The sequence below is a fragment of the Plutella xylostella genome, chromosome 26 (genome assembly GCF_932276165.1).
Source record: "Plutella xylostella chromosome 26, ilPluXylo3.1, whole genome shotgun sequence".
NCBI classification, from domain to species: Eukaryota; Metazoa; Arthropoda; class Insecta; order Lepidoptera; family Plutellidae; genus Plutella; species Plutella xylostella.
In genome coordinates this window covers 4,002,494-4,025,816 of record NC_064006.1, presented here as the reverse complement: position 1 = coordinate 4,025,816, position 23,323 = coordinate 4,002,494, and the positions used below count along the sequence as shown (strand labels likewise).

Below are 23,323 nucleotides of genomic sequence, written 5' to 3'. Positions count from 1 at the left end.
TTTTTACTTTTATTTTCTTCAAGAATTTGCACATTTATTGTTTTAAACTAATTTAATGTTTTATTTGGTTACTAGAGTACCTAACTGTTTAAGTTTAGCTAATTTCATTCCATTTTACAATATTTGGAGAAGTTACTGCTATGTATATTATAGCACAATATGAATATCTTAGGTAAATAGCTACTAGCTAGCTAATAACACTTTTCCACATGTGGTTGTAAGTGTAAGGGTCGCATTCTAGAACCCATATAAAAGATCTATAGACTCTCAAGGGTAAATGTAGCATCAGAAATTCGCTAGTGCTGAGACTGGTTCTAGAATTCGATTCTTAGTTATTATTCATAAGCGTTTCATGACCCCAGATGTGACACACACTAACACTATACACTAAAACAAAACCGCAGCTAACTACAACTAGGGTTGACTATGAAAATGTTATAAAAGATCTAAAAGATATCAATTGGACCGATCTTTTTAATTCTAACGACCCAAATGTGGCCACCAGCATCTTCTTATCCACCGTATCATCTGTGATCGAAAAACATACCTCTGTACATACAATACCTAAACGGAAGGCCATTCTGAAGCCCTGGATAACACCTGGGCTTATACGTTGTATGCGTTGGCGTGATAGACTACACCAAAAGCATAAAAAGAATCCGGAAAATGTTGTCCTTCATCTATCATATAAAAGATATCGCAATTACTGCACTAACATTCTTCATAAACTAAAAAGGACATATGAAAGATCAGAACTTTACAAACATCATAATAACATTAAGAAAACATGGACCATTATTAAACAAATTTGTAACTTTAACAGTAACACTGATCCGCCCTCTGAGTTACTAAATATCAAAAAAACTCCAAAAGATTCTGCTGACTTCATAAATAACTTTTTTGTAAGCGTGGGTAGTTCATTGGCTAACAAAACACTAAACACGTTGGACCAATCTGAGATGGACTTGGCTTCTAAAATTAAGTTGACTAATGGAACCCCCTTTTCAATTACGTTATTGCCTACAGATGATTTGGAAATCAGAAAGATTATTTTAAATATGAAATCCTCCTCAGCCACAGGTCGTGACGGTATATCATCTATTTTCTTTAAGCACGCGGTCCAGTATATAACCCAGCCAATAGTTCATATAACAAATCTATGCTTGGACAGAGGTATTTTTCCGCTCTTACTCAAAGAAGCTATTGTTATTCCTGTCCATAAATCTGGGGATAGAGGCAGTATCGACAATTACAGACCAATATCGCTTCTTCCTGCATTGGCTAAAATTATAGAAAAAGTTATTAATTCAAGACTCCTAAACTTTCTCGAATCTCATGGTTTACTATCGAACAATCAATTTGGTTTCAGACACAATACATCTACTACTGATGCCATTGAGTCCATGGTGACTCATGTAGTTGAGAAAATGGATAACCATAGGAAATGTCTAGGAATCTATCTGGATTTAGCCAAAGCATTTGATACTGTCTCTATCCCAATACTTATTCGTAAACTGGAGTGTATTGGTGTGCGTGGTGTGCCACTACAACTTCTCATAGACTACCTTAGTAATCGAACGCAATCGGTTCGAGTTGGCGGAGAGCTAAGTTGTAGTGCTAGTGTCTCTTTTGGTGTTCCTCAAGGATCTGTGCTGGGCCCAACTTTATTCCTGGTCTACATTAATGAGTTGTGCAAAAAAGAATTAAAAAATGCTAAAATCGTAACTTTTGCTGATGATACAGTTGTGTTGTTTGACGGTTCGTCATGGGATGAAGTTAAGTCTCTGGCTGAGCAAGGGTTTAGTGAGATCATTAAATGGCTAAATTCGAATCTCCTGACTCTGAACTATACCAAAACTAAATACATAACCTTTTCCATCCGTAATAATACACAACCATTATTAGACCTCAACCTTAAAGCACACGCCTGTGATGACCCAACAATCTGTAACTGCTATGTTCTAACACCAACAAACTCTGTTAAATATCTAGGATTAGTAGTTGATAGAAACCTTCGATGGACGGATCACATTCATGCCCTTAGTAAAAGAATTAGAAAATTAATGTGTATATTCAAAAAAATCAAACATATAAATGACAACAAGATCATAAAAATGACTTATTTCGCTCTCTGCGAATCTATTATTTCATACGGAATAGTATCTTGGGGTGGAACTGATAAATCGAGGCTTATCAAAGTTGAAAGAGCGCAACGAGGGGTTCTAAAAGTCGCTTTTAGCAAGAAATTCCGTTACCCAACTATTAAGTTATACGAGGAGTCTAATGTTCTTACGGTTCGTCAACTATATATAAAATATTAAATTTAGTTCTTCGCCAAAACACCTATGCCAAATTAGATGTCTCAACCAAAAGACTACAGCATAAAGTTTATATCTCACCCACACTGAACACTAAATTTGCGCAAAACTTTGCATACTTCCGCGGCCCGTATATCTACAACTTAATAAATAAATATACAAACCTCAGTGGGTTATCTAGGCAGTGCTGTAAAACAACGTTGGTTAACTATCTGAAAGGGCTAAACTACAGTTCTACTGAGGATCTTCTTATAATAATAGATTAAAATGTTAAATATTTTTATAGCAATAATTAAGGACTTATTATTATTATTATTTTTTTTTTTTTGTTTTATAAAAGTTGCTATACTGTAGAAACAAAATAGATTGACTTATTGTTACCTACCTACCTAGATTAAAATTGCAATAAAGTGCCTGCTGTTATTCACTAATTGGTATAAGTAACTATTTTATGTATGTTTGCTTCTTTAAATGCAATGTTCAATTACGTACCTACCTAGATTAAAATTGCAATAAAATACCTACTGTTATTTATTAATTAGTGTATATAAGTAACAATAATACTTACCATTTATGTAAATTGTTACCGTCATGTTTGCTTCTTAAATTTCACTAACTCCGCAGTTTTAGTGGTCTAACCGGCTCACCTCACCGGTGTACAAGCGTATACATTATTTTTATCAATACTACACCTTATGGCGTTCGCCTAAGATTCCTGTGATTCTCTGCGCTAACTTGTTTGTATCGTTGACCAACTGCTGCGTACATTAGTTTCAATACTACCCACATGTTCTTGCGGAATTTAATAATTTAGAAATTGTACTTATGCAGATCATGATAACATTAGAATTAAAGATTACTTAGTGTTGTTATTTCTTTTTGCTGTTGTTTGACTAAGCTTTAATTACCCTCTTGTCATGTAGTGTAATTCTGATCCCAAGCACATAGCGTAGGGCATGCAGGAGGGTGATTAAATGATTAGTACCTATACCTATTTACCTATTCTGGTGATTGTACCTACCTATATTTAACCATTCAATTGTATTGCTTAACTTTACGTGTTGATAACTTTATGTAAGTAAGTACCTAATTAAGTTAGTTATTTAGATACTGCTTTCCTTACTTATGATAAAATAAATACCTACTTTCTAAGTGTGTGCTTAAGATGTCCGTAGGGTGGCGTCGAAAGCCATAATACAGGGTTTACCTAGTTTGGTTTTCGATGTGTATTGTGTTAGGTTAACATTTATGCTCACACTAGTATAGTTGTACCTACTTTAAAATTGACGTTGTATACCTACTACCGATGTTTGTAAATGAATAAAGATATTTCTATTTCTATTTCTATTTCTACTATTAGCTGTACTTTAATAAATTCAATCAGATAATAAAACTAGTTGAAAAAATATACTGATTTAAGTTAAATTGTTCACCAAAGCAACTGTAAGGTATCTATTTGCATCACAATATTTTCCCTACTAAATGTAACAAACTTTAAATAGTTTTTTTTTTTTTGTTGTGTTTGAAATGTGATTAGATAAGGTCAAGATCAGGGAAAACTATAGATCGCATCCAGTGTTATGCTTTGGGAGAAAAGCCTACGTCCAGCAGTAAAGAGCTATGCTGATGATGAGATTCAACATTAGTATTTTGTAAGCATTTGAGTTTCATCAATATCTAAGAATAGAGGTAGGATAAGGGAATACTAAACATCTAATTAATTGTAACTTCATTCACAATTTGACCTATCAAGTAGTTTACATTTACCCCATTACCCTTTAATTTTTAATTTCATCTGTAACTGTAGTTTTACTATTATTGGCTTTACTAAGTCAATCATCAGTTGTGAACCCAACCCTGTTGCATTAAGTGCACTCATAACTGGCTTAGGATACGGTAAAAAAAAACGGTGCCCCCTTACTTTACAGTCATAACAAGTCTCTAAAAGATAAGTTAAAACAGATCCAAAGTTGAGCTTTGAATAACATCACAATAGTTTTGATTGTTGTTAACATGTCCATCTTGTAACATATAAAAATATAAAGTATGTCATAATTATAAAAGAGCAGGGCCGCCTGTCCTGTAGGGCTGGAATCCCCACTGCTCATCAAGAATTGCAACAACAGGTCTAGATGAAAACAGCGCAAAACCAAATCATCCAATCTAAGTGCCTGTTTACCAAGTCAGTGTATGATATAGTTAGCAGCACACTCTCTCTCTGAACACCACATTGATTGAGGAGAGACAACCTCTCACAAAAACAAACCTCAATTGACCAATCAAGTCTTCTTTTCTGCCAAGCACCTCTTCCAAGATCTGGCCGTAATTTGTTCATACGGAACACACTTAAAAGTTTTCCTTGCCACTCTGGTCTAGTCAAGAGAATAGAGTTAAGACCTTCATACCAAATCTTAGCCAGACCTTGAAGCTTTTGCAGTGCAAAGTGAATGGTAGTGTTGTAAAGCTATCCCTTAAACATTCAAAAATATCTCTTTATCGAGACAAGACCAACCTCTTTACCTCAAACCAGTCCTTTGCTATCTCCAGCTTTCCTCTGCTCCGGCTGTCCTCTGCTCCAGCTGTCCTCTGCTACGGCTGTCCTCTCTCCGCTCCAGCTGTCCTCTCTCCGCTCCGGCTGTCCTCTCTCCGCTCCGGCTGTCCTCTCTCCGCTCCGGCTGTCCTCTCTCCGCTCTGGCTGTCCTCTCTTCGCTCCGGCTGTCCTCTCTCCGCTCCGGCTGTCCTCCTTCCGCTCCGGCTGTCCTCTCTCCGCTCTGGCTGTCCTCTCTCCGCTCCGGCTGTCCTCTCTCCGCTCCGGCTGTCCTCTCTCCGCTCTGGCTGTCCTCTCTCCGCTCCGGCTGTCCTCTCTTCGCTCCGGCTGTCCTCTCTCCGCTCCGGCTGTCCTCTCTCCGTTCCAGCCTCCAGCTGCCTTCTGCTCCTCTGCAGCCTCCGTCTGCTCCGCTCCAGCCTCCAGCTGCCTTCTGCAGCCACCGTCTGCTCTGCTCCAGCCTCCAGCTGCCTTCTGCTCCAGCCTCCAGCTGCCTTCTGCTCCTCTGCAGCCTCCGTCTGCTCCGCTCCAGCCTCCTGCTGCTTTCTGCTCCTCTGCAGCCTCCGTCTGCTCCACTCCAGCCTCCAGCTGCCTTCTGCAGCCACCGTCTGCTCCGTTCCAGCCTCCAGCTGCCTTCTGCTCCGCAGCAGCCACCGTCAGCTCTGCTCCAGCCTTAAGCTGCCTTCTGCTCCTCTGCAGCCTCCGTTTGCTCCGCTCCAGCCTCCAGCTGCCTTCTGCTCCTCTGCAGCCTCCGTCTGCTCCGCTCCAGCCTCCAGCTGCCTTCTGCTCCTCTGCAGCCTCCGTCTGCTCCGCTCCGGCTGCCTTCTGTTCAAGCACAGACCCTGGCCCGGGCCTCATCCTCCATGGCACCCTGGACTCGGTGATCTCGGCCTTGGGCACCTTGGGCCCTTCTTCTTCTTTTCAAACCATGGTCCTGGGACCATCTTGGTCCCCAATGTGGTGTTTCTGAAACTCGCACACAAAAAAAACATGGTTTGAATCGGCACCAGACATGTACCACCTCTTAGGCAGTATTAACTACTCTGTGTATAAGTTTTGGGACCAAATATCAATATGTCACTTGTTTCCAAAGGGATGCTTTATGGGTCGCGTAACTAACTATAATGATATAGACTAACAGTCATGTCTAGAAAACTGATTGTACTTGCATTCATAATTAAACACAATTTTTCCTGATTTTCTAACTATTTGAGGTTATGAAAACTTTGGCATTTGAGTTTAACTTCACTCGTGGGTAAAATATCCATTGTTAATTGAAGCTATTAAGTATACTATTGTATTCCACATAAAATCGTAGTATTCACAAGATTAATAAAGTCATTATTAAGATTCATACAACAAAAATGCACGCGGAAACATCCCACTTCTGAAATGTTGCATACAGTCGCTAATCCTTCTTAAGTGTGCTTGTATTCTATCCTTGAGTGAAATGAGACACCGTATAACTTTCGACCATTCGCTTATATTCGTACTTTTCGCACTTTTACAATTTTTAACATCAATCGCAAAATCCAAGAATCAATCCATCTCGAGTCCATAGACCAATCCCCAAACGTCACTTGTTTTTTTTTAAAACCTCCGTTACATTATGGTGTTAAAAATCAATTCTTATCCCAACAATGTTAATGAACCTAACAATTGTAAATTACCCCGCACCGATAGTATCTAGACGGGTACAAACTGACGTCACAACATGGCCGATAGCGTTTTCAAGGTTCAAAATAGTACTAAAAACTAAAAAAATATTTTTTTTTAATTGAAATAATGCAACCATCCTGTAGTTTAATTAGCCGAAATCAAAATATTTTGGTTTCGTAAATTCAATACTGTAATAAATACTGATTTATTGTCTTGAATTTAATAAGTAGCCTATTATTAGCCTTAAATGTTTGAGCGACATAAGTACTAGCCTTTTCAACTGCAAAATTAAATAGCCAAGAAAAAGAAATAAAACATTGGACAAAGCCATTCGGACGTTTCTGACCATAATTTGAAAGAGAATGTCGGAAATTGAACATCCTTTCCTTTCACTGTGACATAAAAACTTTTTTGATTGTCACAACTTTTCAAGAGATTTTTTTATTGTAACAACTTAGCAACATAATAGTTTATTTTTTTATAGGTAGATATTTTTCGGTTCGATCTTTTTACATTAAATAATAACACTTTCGGATGACTTACCTGTTCTTTTAAGTGAGTTGTTATTTTTGGAGTGCTACTACGAGTAAGGAGTAAGTATACAGGGTTTTCTAAAGTGGTGTATGGTAAGCGAAAGTTGAAAAGATGCTCGAGGAGTTTCTTTCGCCATTTCTTTCCTTCTTAGTGACGGAGCCTTTATGAAATGATGGTAGACTAACGTCATATATTATGACTATCGACAAATAAAAGTAAAATTTTCAGATTTTAAATTTCAATAAATGTTCAATGCCACGGCAATTTTTTCAAGCATAGCAATTTTATGTTATGTTCCTATAAAATTACGTTTCAATATCCAATAGTAAAAATTCAAATCCCTTGCCATGCCATCCCGATGTGCGTAGGCCATTATATGATTTTCTTTTCGATATGCACTGTATAACAATAAGTGATGTATAGTGTGACAAACTTATCTGTTCCGGTGAGAGCGAACTAAATTGATCCATATCTCATTACTTACTAATGAATTGTATATTGTAAATGACTAGATGGGTTTATTAACACCGCAAGAGCGAATTAACAATACAAGCAAACTTAAAATCTTATAGAATTAAGAAATATTTGTCATTTATGTGAGCTGTCACCGGAACAGATAAGTTTGTGGCACTGTATACCTATATTGACCTATATGATACCTATGTCACTCTGTGGCACTTCTTTCGTGCACGTCTGCTGGGGGTGGAGGGTCACTTTATAAATCGACGAACAATAATATTGTCACGTAATTGGCCTGCATAGCATAGTGCCAATTTCTCCATAGTGGGTTAGAGCATAACCAGGTATTAGTGGTTGACTTTTGACACGTCTGTCAAGAATTTTATATGGAGATAACGTATAATTGATGAACCAATCCCTGGTCGGATTAGGTAACCGACTATGGAGAAATTGGGGCTTAATAAATAAGATAGAGTCGTGGTTAACGCTGCATACTTGTTGTTCCCAAGATTCTGAGCGCTGCGCTAACCACGCCACGGCTCTACAGTAAAACTGTAAAGTCCTGAAAACGGAAGTGGATTCTAACTAATTGTTACAGACTGTATTTACTTAATCGATGTATTATATTTATTGAAAGACAAATCCTTTTAATAGCCATAACCAAACGGTATTTTATTTTTAAAATGTATCTAAATGTGTTTAACTGGTAATAATAAAAATAATAATTTAAAAAATTAAAAAACCGACTTCAAAAAACCACTAAAATGTGAGAAATAATTTAAGGTTTACACAAATTCTACTCGTATGAGACAGTACAAATATACCTAAGCAGGAACTGTTCTTTTTTGATGTTGGTGCGGTGACAAAGTAATCTGAAGAAATATGGCACCAACTTCAAAAAAGAACAGTTCCTGCTTAGGTATATTTGTACTGTCTCATACGAGTAGAATTTGTGTAAACCTTAAATTATTTCTTACATTTTAGTGGTTTTTTGTAGTCGGTTTTTTAATTTTTTTAATTATTATTTTATTTAATAGTTTTTAGTTTATTTGTAATAATTTTCAATCAAAAGTAAGGTGCAAATGATACCAAAAAGTCCTACTAATCAATACGAATCATTCAAGCCTAAACACGAAGTAGTTGCTCCGTTTCCATCATCAGATCAGCTCATGGTCACCATCATATTTTTTTGTTATAAGAACTATATTTACGTTCTTAATTTCATTAGAATCGGTTAATATGTGCCCAAAATGGAAATTCATACCCTGTTTTTACCCCTTTACCCACCCTTGGGGGTGAGATAAAATTCTGAAAAAAAAATTGGGACCACCTGGGAGCTCAACCCAATACAACAAAAAAAGAATTTTCAAAATCGGTTCATAAACGGCGGAGTAATCGGTGAACATACATAAACAAAAAATATAAAAAAAAAAGATCCCGGCGAATTGAGAACCTCCTCCTTTTTTTGAAGTCGGTTAAAAAGGTCTTAGCAAAATCGCACTCTTTATTGTCATGACTTTATATGTAGTTGGACTGTATCTCGTCGTACTCGTATTGCTTGACAATTCTTGGTACTTATTCGTTCGATAAATTTATAGAGTGACCCCGCTGAAAGACGGCCGAATGGCGTAGTGGTTAGTGACCCTGACTACTGAGCCGATGGTCCCGGGTTCGATTCCCGGCTGGGGCAGATATTTGTTTAAACACAGATATTTGTTCTCAGGTCTTGGATGTGCCCGTTAAATGGCAATAGGCCCGCCCCCTATTACATTGGGACTAACATAACACTCTGGCGAAAAGTGGGTGCAGCAATGCACCTCTGCCTACCCCGCAAGGGAGTACATTAGTACAAGGCGTGAGTGCGTGTGTTTGTTTTTGACCCCGCTGAACCGTACGGTAGTGTATGTTGTTCATTATTTTGCGAAAGTTCTTAATGCTGGGGGTTATGGTGAAATATAGTGCATAGTTATTATTACAAGTTTTCCCTTCAGCAAAGTTAAACAGTATTAAACAAGAATAAGGTGGTAAGCAAAAGAATAACAACACAAGTACTTTACAACTCACTTTATTATTAATGTAGTTTATTTTCTTAAAAAATAATTTTATTAACCTATACTCACATAGATTGACCATCTACTTAGTTAATATTTTGTATTTACAAGTTTTTGTGTAAATTCTAAATAATTTATTTTCTTCTAACATAAATAGAGGTAACTAATTTAGTGATTCCTCTAAAACTAACATTTTGAAATTTACGTTACACTTAGATTTATTTAACAAGGTTTTTTTCAGTATTTTATTATTATTAATTTGAATGTAGTTTCACGGAGATATAAATATTCCCATTTCTATAAATCAGATAAACGTATAATTTCCCATTAAGTATTAAAGTATTTTATTTATAATCTTATAACATGTTAAATGAATTTATGATTTATAACAACTGTTGAAGCTAGTTAAATGCATTTATTAATAATTAATGATACCTACAATTAAATAAAACAACTACTGACAATACTGATCCGAAGGCCTAATTTCGCTTCTTTTGTTATGAGATTTTAAACTTAGAAATGTTAAGTGCCAATTTCTCCATAGTCGGTTATTTAACCGACCAGGGATTGGTTATCAATTATACGTCATCTCCATATAAAATTCTTGACAGATTTGTCAAAAGTCAACCACTTTACCTGGTTATGCTCTAACCGACAATGGAGAAATTGACACTAAAACAACTTTCCATATAAAAAAAGACTTGACATTGCTAAAATTGTCTTTATAATCTCTACCATTAAAACGTCCTAATTATTACATGTTAGTTATTGCAAATATTCACACGAGAGCTAAAATACTACTATAGCCCAGTAAAAACATAAATAAATTTATCATAAAATAGGGAGGATATGTAGGTACTACTTAATTCACAAAATGCCAATTTCATACAAAAAAATAAATGACATTTTCACAGTTTACTTTGTACAATTTTGTAAATTTAGTTACAAGGCAGTACCTATAAGGTAGATAAATCGGACCCCTCTCAGAAGCATTGTTACTATAAGAAGAGGGTCAGGTTTCTCTGCCCATGACCGTACCAATGAAAAAGAAAGAAATAGTGGTTTACGTAATACAATGTTTACGTAGTAAAGGGGCAGTTAAAAATAGTGCCATGCTACGTAAATGTGAATGTGAAATTAACGTAAATAGATATTTTATATCATATTTTAGGTATTGATTATTTAATATACTACTTACTCACAAACTAGATAATTATAGTCAAAAATGTCTAAATTCTGAGAATACACTCTGTACAAATTTCACAAAATAAGCTCTATGTTCCTTCATATAAGGTTGAAATCACACCCATCTTCTAATATTCATTAGGAAATATTATATTATACACATTTTGGCACATTGACTAGAACAAGTGAAATATATAATATTATATAAGTACGTAACAATAGATGTGTCATAATTAATAAAGGATATGTAACATTTAATATACTACGTGAATTTATGTACAATATTGCTGTTAAGCATACCTAATTTGCAAATATTCCAATGTGAGGTACCTAATAAATAATTATGTAGGTATATAATACTCTGATTTTTAAAAAAACGAACTTACAATAAAATATATCATTTTCATTCATTTTATTATTTTACAAACATTTAGGTATACATAATGATACTTACCAAAAATTTTGACATTAAGTATATGGGCTAATAATTTATTGAAACTGTAAATATCTATGTAGTATGTACACAATACAATCTAAATAACTAATATAAAATTAAAATTAAGTATATTAATTTTTTTACATTTACTTTATAAGTAGGTATAATATTCAATGTGAGGATATGAGCGAAATATAACAACGAAAGTAACTACGTACAACAGTGTAAGAAAATAAGCGAAATTTGGATTGTTTTTTTTAATTACATTCGAAAATTTCTAATAAACAAGCTCAAATAAAGTCTTTCTACACTAGCTTATAAGCACGTTTCACTTTCCATTTTTAGGTAAGAAAAAAAAGATACGCTTCGTTTATAAGCAAAATATGTTGCCATAAAATAAAGTAACTAACTTTGTGTCCCCTTATTTATACTTTTACTAAAAAAAATACAGAATAAACACCAGAAGCTTAGAACGGAATCCAAAGTATTCCTTTATTGCTTGAAGATTATTTTCTTGATTATTAAATGCAGCTAGGAAAATATGCCCATTCCGTGCTTTATTGCGTGTGTAATGAATTTAATTTACATTTTCCAAATGAAAAAGGTGCCCTTCCGTGGTAAGACCTTGAATTTCTTCTTGGGGATTCCCCAAGGCAATTTATTAATAAATTATTTAAATAAAAAATCTCTCCACGTCCTAGCTAGATGAGACGTGGCGTTGGAGAAATTAACAATCCAGTGATCTTGAAAAATCAAATTAAGTTTTGTTTAGCTGATTTGGGCTGACCTAACACATTGAGTACATTGATTATACATAAGTACATTTACATTGGTATTTAGAACGATCATAATATCAACATACATACCCGAATTCGAATATACAGGATGTTGCAAAATCAATATTATCTAGGTAATGTTGTTACTGTCCTAAGTGGTACCGATAGACTTTACTAGCGTGTGCCACGCCACCGCTGTTCTGTTCTCGGTAATCTAATAAATAAAATGACACTCAGAATCAATTCAAAAAGTGCTTTGAAATGAAAAAAAAGTATTAATTTCACAACACACTGTTAATGGATAAGAATTCTTAAACATGACACGGACGATAACTCCCTGTGGTATGATCTATCTTTGGCACGAACAGAAATAAATGGTAGTGGACTCGGTAATGTATCCAGCAGTGTTGTTATTGATAGGTTATCGATAGTTCGAAATTGTTTTAATAGTTTGATAGTCGATAGTTGCGTTAATATTGTTAAACTGCAATACTATCACTAGTATTGTCTCTGAAAATCAACAAAGTATTCAGAGACATTGTAGGACACTCACTATCGATAGACTTAACAATATTTTATTGATTTCTAAAGATGGTACTTTTTATGCAGCCTGTTAAGAGTCCCACTGCTGGGCAATTTATAGGCCTTCTTATAAACTGACCACCGTTCCCGATCATGTGCTTCCTTTGGCCATTGAGATCTATGATTATACAGGGTGTTAACTTGATTGCGTTGGAGCGGAAAATGGTAGATACAGCTGATGATACTGAACACGATAAGACATTAAAAAACGTATTTTATTTGCTTTAAGCTGACCGACATAAAACAGTTTTATTTAGTACATTTTAAAATTTCATAGTCACCCTATTCATGTTTATCAGAATGACCATGAACTTGAAAGCCAATGTCAAGGCCAAAAAAATCAAAGCCAAGGTCAATAAAAAAGTATGCGTGCATCAGCACCACACTTGGAGCCACATCGTCAAGGTACCTACCGAGATTTTGGGTACTCAAAGTACCCAATCCATTGTAGACATTTCATTTTACTCCATAAGTATCACTTTATTGATACACAATTATCTTTTATGAATACAGAACAGTTTCATTTTATGCTTCATAACATAGGTCACACGTATTCACAGCACAGCACAACATAAAACGAGATGAGGAACAAGGCTTGGTAATCAAAAGATAGAATTGTAGGTACCTTTTCCCTTTTAGGTAATAATTGTAAAAAATGATTGTAAACAAGTAAACAACAATGACTGACTGACAGACTAGATCCACAGAGAAGGTAATGACTATCATAAATACTCGATGGTTATGATACGCGAGATTGTTATTATTCTACTGGTATTCAAAGTGAGGCCATACTTATTATGAGGATTTCCGTACTATTCGTCATCAAAGACGTCTCAATCGCAAGTACACAACACAAATCGAGATGAGCGAGTGTAAGTAAACCAATTCGTCATTGAAGTAGACCCTGTTATCATCCTGTTATGCATTGTGGTCTTTTATCTTTAGCTGCGTACAGACCGGCCAAACGAACGCCAACGAACGGGTTTTGTTGACCTTCGTTGCTCAATCTGCCCCTGTATTATGTATGATAAATGTCCATCGGTGGGCGTTCGTTGGGCCGGTCTGTACGCATCTTTAGGTAATAAAAGAAAAAAACGTGATGAGTATCAAGGGTGAATACTAAACGCTTACCTTATTCTGAGTAAAAAGGTTTAATTATTGTTCTGAGCTCCTAGAAAGTAATAAATTATATTCTGTACGATCTATGAAACTTTATGCACATCAGCTGTTTAATTGTTGATTAGTATGTCATTAATCACCATGAATAATTTCAATTTTATTTAATAATTGTTATTACCTACTGTGTAATTAATTACAATCATAGTTACATCAAATAAATTATGAAAAGTGAAGTTGATAACAAATTTACAGTGTGTGTTCTTTTGCAATCGAATGTCTCATTGGTTATGTGTTTGTGTAGGGTGACCATGTTTTTGATTAAGGTAAAACTTTCCACTTTACTTTAGACTTTAAACATAAATATTCGAGATTCTGATGTTTTTTTTCTTAGAAACGTGCTTGGTTAGACTAATACTAACCCCCATTTCCCGCTCAAACGCATTCTAGTTAACACCCTGTATAATAATATGTTATGAGAACTATCGATTGTTAGTTCGATCGGTTTTATGGTAACACTAGTATCGTAGTACTTATCTAGAATATGCCCGATGGTCCGCAGACTTCTGCGTCAGTAAATTTTGTGAAATGAATTATTCAGCAAAGTATAGCTTAGAAACTTGTCGAGTTAACAAGTTTCAATTTGGAAAACTGCATTTATAAAAATCAAGCTTACTTTTATAGCTACACACAAAAAATACAGTGGGTGTGAGTGTAAGTACACACTTATCTGAATTTCTATAAGTACAAAGAATACTGAACGCGATGCGTCTGTTGCGTACAATGCTGAAAGGTGCAAACTTGCGCTTACCTTTGATCCTCTCTAGCGTCTATAAGCTAGCCGCAAAATCTATAGTCTCTGTCGTTAAACTTCTATCTCCTTCCCATTTCCAGAGTCTACGCTTCGAGCAGTTTCTCCTCCGGGCGCGACACTTAGATTAAATATATCAACAAGATGGTGTGTCATAAACAAAAACAAAGCAAAAGTGTCCGCATTTTGTTTTTGCGTCTACAAGCTAGCCACAAAATCTGTAGTAGCTAACTTGTTATCCCGTGACTATTCCTTGAGTCTACTAAGCTTCTATCCCGTGGCTATATAAGCTAACCTTAAGCTTTTATCTCCTACTAGATACTGCTCGAAGCTTAGACTCTGGGAATAAGATTTCCAGGGTCTACGCTTCGAGCAGTATCTCCTCGGGGCGCGAGCAGGAGGCGTGGTGCGCCCGGAGCGCGTCGGCCGACGACGACTTGACGCAGTTGTTCATGTGCAGCTCTGATGAAGCGTTGGAATGGTGTTGTTCGCGACGTGGGCGCGGGCAGCAGTGGCGCCGGGCTAGCTCGCCGCAGATTGACCTGGAAGGTTGGAGAGTGTTATTTTGGACAACTCATACTGCAAGGGACAATACAGGGCAAGAGAAGACCTGGCCGTAGACCCACTGGCTACAGAACCTCGCCGAATGGTTCAATATGTCAACCATAAAGCAATTCCGAGCTGCGACTTGCCGGGCCCAAGTGGCCATAATGATAGCCGACCTACGATAGTAGATGGCGCCTGAAGAAGAAGAAGAAGTATAATTATGATAACGTAAACATATGCCACAGATCGACCTGGGGGATTGTAGAGTGTTATTTTGGACACTGCACTGTATATGGTTACATAGTGATGTCGACCCTATACTTTAGACATCATTTATAGAAGTGTTATAATTAAATTATAATGTTTAAATGTGTTATTTTAAATGCAGTCATTAATTCCGCTATTTAATCATGCTATACAATACCTATCCAAAATAATCCCTGTAACAGTTTTACGAATAACTATTTACCGCGAAAACTTGTAATCCCAATTCCCGCGCTATGAATTGTTTGTAGTTTCAATTGTATAACATTTAGAAAACAATGCTTTTACAAAAACAAATTACCTACTACAAGTACTGTTTGTTATAAGTAGACAGTCTAAACTTTTGAGAGTAGAAAATATACATCATATACCTACATATTATGCACTCACGACAGTAATCCCCGAAGGAGTAGTCAGAGGTGGCTCACAAAACGAGCCACTCACTTTTCGCAGCACATTTGTACTCACGTGATAGGTTGCGAACCATATCGCCGTTTTGGAATAAGCACAATGCACTTAGGATACACATCTAGAATCTAGATGTGCAGGTTTCCTCACGATGTTTTCCATCACCGTAAGAGCATGTGGTATTATTGTACTTAAACTCCTTAATTGAAAACACAATATTGAAAGAATTCATTGGTACAGGCCAGGATTTGAACCCACGGCCCCTCGATTGAGAGGACGAGGCCTTATCCATTACGCCAGCACCGCTCTCCGAGTAGAAAATTATCCCCAATTTTCCCTCTATCATACAACCCGCGTATATTTGCATGAGATTCATTTGTAATTCACGGGGAGTTTCCTTCGGTCACGGTTGAGATAAGCGAGTTTAACCGAGTAAAGTTACCCGCCCAAAACATCCCTTCGAATAAAGGGAATACCTGGGCATGTTGGCTGCCTATTTACGGGTATATTTGGGTGAATTGGTCGCGCGGTTACGCCTAAATTTCAGTGATATTGCGTTATGGTGTCACTGCCTACAAAGCTCTTGCGTTGAATGCATTGGGTAGGTTTTGCTCTTTTTATAATGAATAGGTGAATGCAGATATTATGTAGGTATGTTCCACTGGACAACTAAAAACAAATATATCTCCAACTAGCGTGCTGAACCCATGTCTTGACCCTGTAGCACGGGGCGCTATTAAGACGTGACAAAAGTTTTCCGTCGCGCTCGCTCTTGAGGCTGCGCGATGTGAGTGAGCGCGATGCATAACTCTGGTCAAGTCTTAAATGCGCCCCGTTCTAGCCCTTCTGAAGTTCATTAAAATAGGCTGTGTATGCGTGAATGTGAATACCTACAATTGTACGGACAGGTAAATATACAGCAAAAAGTCGTTGCCTCGATTGTGCCTTGTGTTTCTATGACTATTTTCGGAGATTATGCATGTAATCTTATATCATTTGCACCACAATAAGAACGCATTAAAGTACACAATGATAACATAGCATGAGTCCTTCTACCATATTGACATTATAGAAGCAGCTGCCGCTACACGAGTTCGTTATCGTCACTATATCACTCTCCGCCATAAATACGGCACAGTGATTGGTGAAAAATTAAACAATCATATCAACATCGATAACGGACTCATGTAGTGGCAACAGAAGCAACAACACCGATGACTCTGTCTCCATACCCTCGGACCAACCTGCAGCACGAATCCAGTGTCTTCCGGAAGGCAGCACGGAAGTCTCGGTTGAAGTACGCGTAGATCAGAGGGTTGAGGGCGGAGTTGAAGTAGCCCACCCAGAACACTCCGGCGACGACCGGCGGCGGCGAATAGCACGATAGGCCGCAGAGAGCTGTGATTATGTACCTGTTGGAGACAGTTTTAGGGTTAAGGGTCCATACAACTGATCATCACAAATCAAAGGTTGGCTGGTAGAAACTGCTTTTTGGCAAGAAGTCCGCCTTTGTGCGAAAATTATTTAACTATTTTTTTAAATAGGTACTTTTGTGTAAAATTTGATTTGTATCCATGATCAATATTTTGTAACGTTAACGTTCTACAAAAAGTCAGCAGGACCATTTGATAAAATCAGAAGGACCATCAGTTAAATGGAGACAATAGGATTATTTCCTCAGAGTACTTAACGTTATTTCCCACGAAATACTGTGATACAACTAATGTCATGGAATTTCAATATTCGCTCTTTCATCCGTTCGGGACACAGATATTTCAATTCACAGCGCTACCGGAAATTCAAACATTCACAGAAGGGAACTTTTGTGTTTTTGAATGCAGCTCCCGTTCCTAAAGCTTCGATTTTGTAATACGTTCACGTAGGTACATTATTCTACTATCGGATTAATCACTTTTAAGCTGCCTTTCCACGGTGCGTGTTGCTACGGATCTTCACGCTAGCGGACGACCACGGACGGCAACGTATGTAGATATAGATCCTGTGCTACCGTGGACAAGACTCTTTCCACGGTGAGTCGTCACCGAGTCGTCGTACTTATATCGCGTACCATTATACAATTAATTGTAACACTCGCCTCCAAAATTGGCTGAAAAATTAAAGACGTTAAAATAGCCAACTTACGCTGTTGATGGCTTGTCATAAAACAATATTATAGTGACTTAGAACGCATTGAAATCGAATCGAATGCGGCTACGAATTGCTACGAATATTTACTACGCCGCCGTCGTAGCAACTGCTACGCCACCGCGTAGTAGATCGTAGCCATGCGCTAATAATTATGATTACTGGTACCTACAATTATATTTTGGAAGCCATTTTTCTCAGTTCGTATGAATGTAACTATCGATTGTTGTCGGTGGATGAATTTATAGTGATGTATAATAATGATTTATTTATGCCAAACAATAATATGAATGCCAAAGGTCCCGGGTTTGATTCCCGGCTGGGGCAAATATTTGTTTAAAGACAGATATTTGTACTCGGGCCTTGGGTGTTGATATTTATATTTAATACGTATCTATCTATGCATTTGTGTAGATATATCAGCTGTCTGATACCCATAACACAGGCTCTGCCTAGCTTGGGGTCGGATGGCCGTGTGTGAGATGTCCCCACATATTATATTATTATTATTATGAATTTTATTAGCGAGATGTTATATCGACGATGCTATCCGTAGGCAACTAAAGGCGACACACACACGTAGCCTCCCACTAATTAATTGGAAGCAACTGTACCCACAAGGCGTGTATGAAACAATATTGTTTATTAGAAATTAATAACTTCACGAACATTCCAGTTTCCTAGTTTCATAACATAACTGCACAGGTATTTAAAGTATGTTGAGAATAGTTTAGTACTGGGAATTTTACATTGCAACGCTTCCTGTTGATATATACAGAAGTATTTTTTTATTGTGTGATTACTTACATAATTACACTTTGTGCTACAGTTTTTCTTGTTAATTTAATTGATTACAATTAGGTTGACTGGTAGAAAATGCTTTTGGCATTAAATCCACTTGATGGTACATAATTACTTCTGTATATTGTGCAATAAAAGAATAAATAAATAAATATGTGGGGACATCTCACACACGGCCATCCGATCCCAAGCTAGGCAGAGCCTGTGTTATGGGTATCGGACAGCTGATATTTCTACACAAATACATAGATAGGTATATATTAAATATAAATATCAACACCCAAGACCCGAGTACAAATATCTGTCTTTAAACAAATATCTGCCCCAGCCGGGAATCGAACCCGGGACGTTCGGCATAGCAGTCAGGGCCACTAACCACTGCGCCATTCGACCGTCATAAATAAATTAAGACGGAGTTCTACAAACAAAAACCGAAGGTTTTTATCATTGATGGTTTTATATTTATTGTAGATAGATATTTATGCCTTGAACATTTATTGTAGATAGATATTTATGCCTTGAACGTGGTACGTGAAAAGTCATACTGTAGTATTTAGTATTTTTATGATAAACACGGGTACACTACATAAATCCGAATAACTTTTTTACGAATATGAAAATAACGATTTTTAAAATTACGAATTTCATAATTCCGAATAATTCACAACCCCGAATTTTAAGTTTCCGAATAACGAAAATCACGAATAGTTAAAAAACGAAATTTCAAACAACATATTAATTAAAATGACGAAAGTCAATTTTCCGAATATTATTATTTCGATGTTTTAAAAGTACGACTTTTTATTATATCGAATTGTTAAAATTACGAATCCCGAAGTTTTAATATTCCGAAAATACCGAAAATAGTGTGTTTATTAACAGCATAATCCGTATACAATTTAACAATATTTTTTAAGCTATATTATTTGAGACGCTCCGCTCCGCTTCGCTGCGCTCCGCTTTGTTTTCGATATCTATGTGCACCTAACACGCTCCTCCTCGCTTTGCTCGTCGTCGCACCTATCTTTAGATTTAGGTCCTAAGGTTTTTAAGGTTAAACACCGTAAAAATCCGAGCAATTTTATTGCTTTGTTGTGTTACTTAACAACAAATACTACAAATAGTTTTCTATTTACAATATTTTAACTCTATATTTGAAACGCTCCGCTCCGTTTCGCTGCGCTCCGCTTTGTTTTTCAATATCTATGTGCACCTAACACGCTCCTCCTCGCTTTGCTCGTCGTCGCACCTATCTTTAGGTTTAGGTCCTAAGGTTTTTAAGGTTAAACACCATCAAATTCCGAGCAATTGTTTTGCTCTATATTATTTGAAACGCTCCGCTCCGCTTCGCTGCGCTCCGCTTTGTTTTTCGATATCTATGTGCACCTAACACGCTCCTCCTCGCTTTGCTCGTCGTCGCACCTATCTTTAGGTTTTGGGATTTAAGGTTTTTAAGACGTTTATGGTTTTTTTTTGTCAAAATCACGAATTATCACATTTTCGATCAAGATTTGAATTTTTCGTTATTATAATAAATCGATATTTTATTTTTCGTAAGCTTAAGTAATCGTATTTTTTAACGTTCGTGTATTTGACAATCGTAATAACAAATCTTCGTGATTATAATATTCGAAATTATAATTTACGTGATTTTTAGAATTCGGCATTTTAAAAAATCGGTATTGCAATATTTCGTAAATTACATATTCGGTGTTTTCAAATTCGGAAAAAAGTTTTTCGGAATATTTGGGTGTTCCCGATAAACACATTAAAGTAGGCTTATTAATAATATAACCTTATACTACCAACTTCCTTAGGCTTTTTGTCGATACTGTTCTAATATTGTTCTTATTCTTATTGTAAAAACGTTAATTTGAAAGAATAACTACCAATATAAAATCTATAAGTTATTTATACATAGGTATAGGTAAAACACAACTATTTTTTCATTGCAAAATTAACCGTGATTGCATGTGAAAACGTGCGTGATAATCCCCATAACATTACTTGAAATATGTATACAAGAGGGTGTCGTGAGTACAAAAAGGATAAAAGTATGTTGAATCACACTAAGCACGCTGCAACCGTGTCAAAATACACAACTGTGACATGCCACACGTAACATGGTTATTTATAGTTTCATTAACAGCTATTATGTATAAATATGACATCATCATACATAGGTAGTTATTATATAACAGTGAGATTGTGTTGTGATTTTTAAGTATTAATAAAGACACGTGAATAACATAGATATTTTATTCACCAATATGATTTAGAAAACAATAAATGGGGCAACAAATACAATAACCTAACCGACGTTAAAATGCCCAAAATTAAAAACGTTGCAAAACTTTTGAAGGTTTAGCTGATTTAGATAAAATATGGCCAAGAACACTTGGGTAACAATTTATCCTATGTTTGGCAGCCACGCTACCACTGATACACAGACACTTGAAACAAATAACACCCCTCTTTTCCGTCGGAAGGTTAAAAAGAGTCCAACTCACCAAAGAAAGAACGGCAACCAGCAGGCAAGGAAAGCTGACATGATGATACCCAGGGTCCGGGCCGCTTTCCTTTCTCGCTTCATCTTACTGCTGGCCATGGGCTGCATCTGTATGCTCTGTCTCTCCCTCATCACCTCGCCCATGGTGATGCCGTTGATTTGTAAGTGTTTGTCCAGTAGTAATGCCGCTACTTTACTTCTGTTGGAAGAGGAGAAAAATATTTGGTGTTGCGCAAATTACCACTATTGCTTAGAATAAATCTTAATCTCAGTAGAAATCAATCTGTTATAATTGTGGAGAACCATATATATACTAAATTTGTAAATTGCAAGGATTTATGTACCCCATTTAGGGCCTAATAACAATTTTATAATAGTCTAAACTCACTATTACTACACTGTTTTTAAAAAAAATACGTTATTCATGAAAAATTTAATGGGTTGTTGATTTTTTGTTATAAGTCTGAATGCTATGCTAAGTGTTTTTTTTTATGTACAATAAAGTTATACTATACTACTACTACTTGTATTTTTGTCTAAAAATTAAACTTCCATTGCACACTTTGTAGACTGTAACTTAGAATGACCCATTTGGACCATACGAGCCATCGTAGCCTCACAAGGAGCTCCTGCTCTCCCATTCATCAATTATATACCGACCTGAATATTCGCAGACACACAAATGACCTTCGGACCTGACCTCATCTGGAGGGTTACTCTATACTGACGAAAAATTATCAAGAGTTGTCGTGCATTCGGCACGTTGAATACAACGAGATAGAGTCATGGCTCGCGCAGCAGCTCTCCGAAACTTACTTTTCATCATATACAGGGTGTTGCAAAAAGGGTATACTAAGCCGAAACCTACATGTGCAGCATGGTATATCTAAGCCCGAAACTGAAATCAGAATTTCAAAATTCCCTTTTTACAACACCCTGTAGAGCGACCCCCCCGGTATGGTACGTTATTTCTCTCGGAATTAATGGTTAACCTGTCAATTTACAGAGTGAGCGATGCGAAGGAACCGGAACCGACGGTCGCCGAGTGAATAATAAATGGATTACTAGAAATTTCGCTTGAAACAACAATGACAGCCGGCCTGTTTTTCTGTTAACTCCGAGGTAGACGCGAAAATTGCTGCTCACTAAATAAGGAATCAATATCACATAAATATATATAAATATATACTGGCGAGCAATGAAAAAGTTAATAATAATTGAACTAATGAGAAGTAGGTTTGATGCACTAACGACATAATTTTTTTTCAAATTTACTTTAATCACAGTTTAAAAAGACTACTCCCGTATTTTTATATGAATGAGTCCCAAAATACGAAAATGATATTTTTAATTACCTAAACTCATTTAAATGAACCTTTATGTTATTATAAAATTTAATTTCGCATGCAAATATGTACATAGGTAAAGAAAATAGGCTTTGAACCACACCATTAGGCTTGATTCCAGAGTCTAGACGATGGTTTATTTCACTTGGGTGACTTCACTAGGTAATAGCAGTCAAGTATGATTAAATACATCGACTGGAAAAGGTGGAAAGGTACGACCGCCTAAATTGGTATGATATTATGTAAATCTAGCTTTAGAATAGTGTATTTAAAACTATAGCCGACCTACGATAGTAGATGGCACCTGAAGAAGAAGAATATTAAAGACTAAGATATGGACATGGATTTTAAATTATAGGTGTACAAAAATTTAAACAGTATCCTAGGTATTTACATCCATTTTAAATTTTAAGGTAAAAACCAAAGTATCAATCAATTTAATCGTTTTAATTGAAATATCTCTGGTAGCCATCAGCCCTGCGGGTTTTGGGGCGAGCAAAGTTTACAGAAAGGCTAAGCTCAATAATCTCCTACAGATTAAAGGTTTTGGCTGTAAACAAAGATCCTGATTTGAAAATCCAATCACTGTGGTTTGATGTATTGGAAAAGTAACGACTTTGTTGAGATGGTTTCCTAGAAAGGAGAACGGCAATGGGCGTACCGCCTTTTTTTTGGAGCGTTTCAGAACCATGTTTTCACCATTTATTAATACAGTGTAGATAAGGTATTTTCAGTAATTAAAATATTTTTAGAAGTCGGGGGAAAAGAAAAAATGATAAATGAAGAATATTTAAATCTAAGGATAATGGAACGTAAAAACAAACATATAGAG

The 23,323-nt window shown here is 36.3% G+C and overlaps 1 protein-coding gene across 2 annotated transcripts in view; it reads right to left on the bottom strand.

Moving 5' to 3' along the window:
• Positions 1 to 14,464: 14,464 nt before the first annotated feature.
• Positions 14,465 to 23,323, bottom strand: part of LOC105388294 (octopamine receptor beta-1R) — a 78,691-nt gene continuing 69,832 nt past the window's right edge. The window contains exons 3-5 of one of the 2 annotated variants that reach the window (XM_038111560.2): positions 21,147 to 21,344; positions 16,923 to 17,102; positions 14,465 to 15,014 (exon numbers count right to left, since the gene is read on the bottom strand). In XM_038111560.2, the coding sequence (XP_037967488.2) occupies positions 14,834 to 15,014; positions 16,923 to 17,102; positions 21,147 to 21,344 (559 nt within the window). In that variant the 3' untranslated portion in view covers positions 14,465 to 14,833. The remainder of the gene's footprint in view (positions 15,015 to 16,922; positions 17,103 to 21,146; positions 21,345 to 23,323) is intronic. The other variant, XM_038111561.2, reaches the window with a different exon arrangement.